At 39.5% G+C, this 6975-nt stretch overlaps 1 protein-coding gene across 1 annotated transcript in view; it reads right to left on the minus strand.

Moving 5' to 3' along the window:
* The window catches only part of fbxo10 (F-box protein 10), a 31241-nt gene extending 24545 nt beyond the window's left edge, over window positions 1-6696 (minus strand). Inside the window, exons 1-3 of the mRNA XM_051703685.1 lie at window positions 6363-6696; window positions 4400-5028; window positions 417-1208 (exon numbers count right to left, since the gene is read on the minus strand). Of these exons, the coding sequence (XP_051559645.1) occupies window positions 417-1208; window positions 4400-5005 (1398 nt within the window). The 5' untranslated portion in view covers window positions 5006-5028; window positions 6363-6696. The remainder of the gene's footprint in view (window positions 1-416; window positions 1209-4399; window positions 5029-6362) is intronic.
* Between the last annotated feature and the right edge of the window lie 279 nt (window positions 6697-6975).

Here is a 6975-nt window from a genome sequence, read left to right on the forward strand (position 1 = left end):
TTGAGCTTCTTGGACCTTCAAAGTTTTGGTCACCATTCACTTACATTGATTGGACCTACAGAGCTGAGATATTATTCTAAAAATCTTCAATTGCGTTCTGCAGAAAAAAGAAAGTCAAACACATCTGGGATGGCATGAGGGTGAGTAAATGATGAGGGAATAAAATTTTTGGGATGAACTATCCCTTGAAGCCTTTCCAAACAGGTTTCCCTAATACTCCCCCGAAATACAATTGTTTAGACCACTTAAACAAAACTAGCAATGTTTTAAAAGCAGCATTTGTGAATTAGTTGGGAAATCCACCAACTATTGGCTTACATAGAGTTGCCTCTCCACATTAAGCCAGGAAAGCATTTTAACATATAAAATTACACACATCAGCTTTAAAGGGCATTAATTGTGCAGGATTTACACACTCTGGCATTCTGGATGCAGCGCACTGCATAGTTGAGGCCTCTGAACACGTTAGCCTCCAGTCGAGCTTGACCGTGATTGCAGAGGTGCACGCCACCTTTTCCGTCTCGCAGCAGACAGCGCCACAGCAGGCAGCCTTGAACTGATGAGGCTAACTCCCGTGCCTCTGAATCCCTCTGCAGCTCTGCAGACAGACCCAACAGTGCAGGAAATGCGGAAGAATCAGGCAAGCACAGTTTGGAAAGATGAGCTAGGCCATGCTGGTCATAAGAAAGTTTTAAGCCTGTGCTTTTCTCATTTTCTTGATCGTCTTCCTCGCTCGACTCGCTTGATGTTTCCATGCCATCTTCCTCAATTACTGTGCCATCCTGACCTGGAAGAAGAACATTATCTCCTCCTTTCTGCTTGGTCCAGTCTACTTCCTGTTTACTCCAGTCCTCCATTGTGTTAAGACCCTCTAAGTGTGTGTCTCCATAAATACTTTCTTTCCCCTCCTGATTGGATAGTTCCACTGACCAATTACTAGTCATCATGGTAAAGGTCTTGGCCAAGGCAATCAGGTGCTTGCAGGCCCAGTTGCGTTCAGATACCGGTGTGCCTTCCACAGTTACAGAGGCAGAATCTCCACCTGAGAATTCACAGCTGTCCATTAAACTAATGGCCACACCCAGAAAATGGGCGGAGCTTCCCTGGGCAAAGGAGCAGAAACGGGCTTGACATGTCCCTGGCCCCCGAATATGCAGCTGACAGCCCTCAAAGTTACAGTTGTCCAACTGGACATGACCTGAGGATGTCTAAGAAAGAGACAAGAGATAAAAATGTAATTATATCACTGTAAAAGTGATATAAGTATCTGTGAGAGTCTGGTTAATAGATAGGTAAAGTTTGTCATTTATCATTAAAGTCTGGCTTGACAAAACCTTTTGGTAGGTTATGCAGTCTTATCATCAGAAAGCATTACTAAGTGGTTGCTAAGGTCATCTGAGTGGATGATAGGCGTTGCTATGGTGTTCTAGTCTTTTTTTAGGGTTTCTGACTTGTCACTAGGCTGTTCTGGCTGGTTTCTAGGCTTTGCTAGGGGTTTTTTGGCATTGTTTAGGTGTTCTGGCAGGTTACATGGCTATCAGATAGACAGATCCACTACAGAGAAATTTTGGTTTTGGTTTAGGGATTTTAAAAAACCCTGAACCAAGGTTGGAGAATTTAGCATCCACTAAATGCATCTTTTTTTTGGAAAAAAGTAAAGATCGGAAATTATTATATTCTTTTTCATGCGTGGAAAAACATTAAGATGTCGCTTTGTGAATTAATAATACATGCATCAAAGCCGTTTGAAGTTACTTACCAAATGAGCAGGAATGGCACAGAATAATTGCAACAGAAACTTTTATGTCACCACAGATACATTATTGACAAATTATCCAATGACACAGTTTTAAAGCTTAACAAGGGAAAACAGAAGAATATAACAAAAATACTTATGGCTGTTGGTTAATTTATTGACTTGAAGCGGTATCCTTACAATACCAGAAGCAAATCAATGGCTGCAATCATTCTGAACAAAACACACAACACAATCTATAAATTGTTGTGAAAAGATGAACCATTAAAGTATAAGCCTAACTTTGTTTAATATAATTACCTTTCCGAAAACATACAGGTGCATCTCAATAAATTAGAATGTCGTGGAAAAGTTCATTTATTTCAGTAATTCAACTCAAATTGTGAAACTGGTGTATTAAATAAATTCAATGCACACAGACTGAAGTAGTTTAAGTCTTTGGTTCTTTTAATGTGATGATTTTGGCTCACATTTAACAAAAACCCACCAATTCACTATCTCAAAAAATTTGAATATGGTGACATGCCAATCAGCTAATCAACTCAAAACACCTGCAAAGGTTTCCTGAGCCTTCAAAATGGTCTCTCAGTTTGGTTCACTAGGCTACACAATCATGGGGAAGACTGCTGATCTGACAGTTGTCCAGAAGACAATCATTGACACCCTTCACAAGGAGGGTAAGCCACAAACATTCATTGCCAAAGAAGCTGGCTGTTCAAAGAGTGCTGTATCCAAGCATGTTAACAGAAAGTTGAGTGGAAGGAAAAAGTGTGGAAGAAAAAGATGCGCAACCAACCGAGAGAACCGCAGCCTTATGAGGATTGTGAAGCAAAATCGATTCAAGAATTTGGGTGAACTTCACAAGGAATGGACTGAGGCTGGGGTCAAGGCATCAAGAGCCACCACACACAGACGTGTCAAGGAATTTGGCTACAGTTGTCGTATTCCTCTTGTTAAGCCACTCCTGAACCACAGACAACGTCAGAGGCGTCTTACCTGGGCTAAGGAGAAGAAGAACTGGACTGTTGCCCAGTGGTCCAAAGTCCTCTTTTCAGATGAGAGCAAGTTTTGTATTTCATTTGGAAACCAAGGTCCTAGAGTCTGGAGGAAGGGTGGAGAAGCTCATAGCCCAAGTTGCTTGAAGTCCAGTGTTAAGTTTCCACATTCTGTGATGATTTGGGGTGCAATGTCATCTGCTGGTGTTGGTCCATTGTGTTTTTTGAAAACCAAAATCACTGCACCCATTTACCAAGAAATTTTGGAGCACTTCATGCTTCCTTCTGCTGACCAGCTTTTTAAAGATGCTGATTTCATTTTCCAGCAGGATTTGGCACCTGCCCACACTGCCAAAAGCACCAAAAGTTGATTAAATGACCATGGTGTTGGTGTGCTTGACTGGCCAGCAAACTCACCAGACCTGAATCCCATAGAGAATCTATGGGGTATTGTCAAGAGGAAAATGAGAAACAAGAGACCAAAAAATGCAGATGAGCTGAAGGCCACTGTCAAAGAAACCTGGGCTTCCATACCACCTCAGCAGTGCCACAAACTGATCACCTCCATGCCACGCCGAACTGAGGCAGTAAATAAAACAAAAGGAGCCCCTACCAAGTATTGAGTACATATACAGTAAATGAACATACTTTCCAGAAGGCCAACAATTCACTAAAAATTTTTTTTTTTAGTGGTCTTATGATGTATTCTAATTTTTTGAGATAGTGAATTGGTGGGTTTTTGTTAAATGTGAGCCAAAATCATCACAATTAAAAGAACCAAAGACTTAAACTACTTCAGTCTGTGTGCATTGAATTTATTTAATACACGAGTTTCACAATCTGAGTTGAATTACTGAAATAGATGAACTTTTCCATGACATTCTAATTTATTGAGATGCACCTGTAGTTTAGAAGAATTGTAATCCGGGGAGCAGCACTAATATTTTCAGTGTCACTTTAACACGAAACAGGAAACTTCTTAATATTCATGTATGCTCCGCCCAGTGCAACCGAAAATCTCAGAAACCAAAAATTTCAGAACACCGGTTTCTGAATGTTCGCAAACAGTATAATGTTGCTCGGCTGTTTAGAACTTCTTTTCACCCCTGAACGAAGAAGAATATCTCCGGAAGTATATCGGGTCTTAACCTATAATTTGTTTACTGTTGGAAAAGCACATCCAAAAAGCTTTATATTATCCCAAAAAAAAAAAAATCCAATAATTTTTATTTTAGAAATCAAATGTGGTGGAACTCCATTAACTCTTGTAATAACACGCACCACTGGATATGTAAAAAGTTTGGAAATTACTGTATACAACAATAGTCGATGTTCCAACTGTATCTGTTTAAACTGTTTTCTGTAAACATGGAGAGTGAACACATAATCACACACTGGGGTGCTGACAGCTAAGTTAATCACAGACTTTTAGAGGGGCTGAAATTAAAGACTACATGAGTGTACTGGAACAAATAAGGTCTAGAGCTGAAATGTGTTCAGAAATGTATGGATGTATTTAATTACTAACTGTTGCCACTGTGTTTTTGCCACATATTCTGGTTGCATATGCACAGATTAATTGCACAGTACAATTTAATCCTTTTTTATGTCTATGTGTGTACATGTGCATGGAAGTATCAGGGCTTACCTTATAAATCACAGGTGAAAACCATGCTGGCATGAACACCAAATTGCACAGCCTCGCTGTTGGGCATTGCTGATCAAAGCTCACCAACAATGACACATCTCCCAACTTCCCCATTCCAACAATCTCCACAGGCACCTTGAGGGCCACCTCCACCTGCTCCTCATACACACCGGCATGGAGCACCACTTTATCGTACGGCCCTGCCGCAGCCAGCGCCCCCCGGAGAGTCTCATAGCCGCCACCTGCCACTGTGCCAACATGCCAAACCCTGCGATCTTTCCTCCGACGGAAAAGGTGGAGGCAGGCAGACGAGTGGAGCTCAGAGCCATTCTGGGTCCAGGTACGGCTGGCAAGAGCATGCTGACGGAGAGCCTCTCTCCAGGAGGGTGGAGAAAGGTTGGGGCGACGAGGCCAGTTTGGGTGGCGGCATTCAGGGCACCCTAGACAGAGCTGGCGCCAGCGTGTGCTGTCCAAACTCAGAATAAGCTCACGCCAGGCTCTGCACACCAGACAGCAGCGGCCCAGGTCTGGCAGAGGCAGGTATGCCAAGATGAGGCGCCATAGCTCAGCAGGCAGATTTCCCACCTCCATATCTTTCAGGACCATGCCAGCTCATCTGGGAAGTTCATCTACAAAGCACACAGAGGGCAAATACTTAGTCTATTTGCTCATTATAAATGGGTCTATTAAGTTTTACAAAAACACATAAAAAATGCAATTCACACAAAACAATTACTTGAATTCACTTCTACTATAATTAACATGTTTTCAGAGTTATAATAATAATAATATTATATAAGTCTATTAAAAACTAAATTCTTGAGAGAAAAAAGAATTGGCATATATATATATATATATATATATATATTTTTTTTTTTTTTTTAAATAAGCAGACAAAATGCAGTTTTAAAATATTATTAATATTTGAAAAGAATGTGTCATCCAAATCAAAGTCAGGTTGTGTTGCCAGCTAGCAGGTAGCCATTTTGTTGTCATGTGACAAAAAAAAGAAGAAGAAAAGAAGCATAAAATAGAGAAGATCCCTGTAGACCTTTATGACTGTGTGCAACGTAAAAAAAAAAATCATATATTTTGACTTTAAAAAAAAAAAAAGCCATTTTGTGCAGGTCAAATAGAGTAACCCTAAGAAAACATCATGATATTTGAGACTCAAATATTCATATTTGTAAAAAAAATTTTTTTTTAGATAAAACAAAACTTCAAAAACATGCTTGAAAACCTTTTTTGAAACTAATGATTAATGTGTACACTCAAGTGTATTGAAGGTGCAAGAAAAGTATTTTAATATCTTTTACTTAATGTTCACACCACTTTTAAAACATACATATATATATATTATGTTCAAAAATGTATGAAACCATGGACACAAATATTACATTTCTCTGAAATCTGACATATGTGTTTCACACTATATTATTTTATTTAAGATTTTTAATTTTTATCACCTCGGACAACCTTAACTGTCAATGACCCAAATACCAAATATTATTGATAACCGTGTTCAACGAGGTAACGCACCAACTATTAATCTAAACACAAACAATACTTAAAGATTATGCAGAAACCTGTGCTGTATAATTGAAGTGCTGATGTAAACAACCAACGCTTATCTTTATGTGTTTTGTGATTTTATTTTTATGTAGGCACGGTTTGAATTCTCGAGTGGTATTTTAACTGTGAGCTAACCAATATTGAGACACCCTGAGAAAACACTGTATTTTTGCACAAAAAAAAAAAAAAAAAAAAAACTGTACCCAATCATAATGTTCTGCATGCACACAATAGTAATATGGACATGAAAACAGCCTGTTTAACACATTCGACTAAAGTTCGCGTGACAAAGATCTATCCGATCTGTCGATCCTGCAGCTAGTTCGCATCGTGATAACGGCATGTTGCAATATGATTCAGTACAATAAAACAAACGGCTAGCGAAGCCTACCTTTGATCATGGTGTTTTCAGCTACCATTTTATCACACGTACAGCTCATCACTGCTATTTTCTAATTGCTGACGGGATTGCGTGCTGAAGCGACACATCCATCTGGTGGAAATCTCAAAATTCTTGGCGTTTTTTCTCTTTTTGCGTTTTTCCTTTTTTTATTGGAGGCGTGGAAAACAGGGCGCTCGTATGTTCATTCAGGAGGCGGGGATGTTGTTCCTCTGCGAACGACTTCAAAATTCATCCGAAGTCGAAAGTTTTCCCTCTTGTCTGACACAGTTGTTAGGCAACAAATACACTTGTTTAACTCTCTCTCTCTCTCTCTCTCGATCTCTCGAGCTCATCGTGTTGGTGAAGCAGATGATAAAAATCCCGCACCGCCTACCTTGTGGGAATTGTACGTCTTGTAACTTAACTTGCAGAATACTATACCACCCTAAATAAATAGAGTATATTTAATTATTTATTGGCAAACTACTCTAGTACTGTATGAAGCTCTAAAATGATCAGACTTTGTGTACAAAAATGAACGAAATGGTTAGTCATACACCTCAATTTCCACTCAAAATGTCGACAACCAAGACTTGACCTAAATGTACTCCACAAGTAAAAT

Source organism: Myxocyprinus asiaticus, chromosome 7 (genome assembly GCF_019703515.2).
Source record: "Myxocyprinus asiaticus isolate MX2 ecotype Aquarium Trade chromosome 7, UBuf_Myxa_2, whole genome shotgun sequence".
NCBI lineage: Eukaryota > Metazoa > Chordata > Actinopteri > Cypriniformes > Catostomidae > Myxocyprinus > Myxocyprinus asiaticus.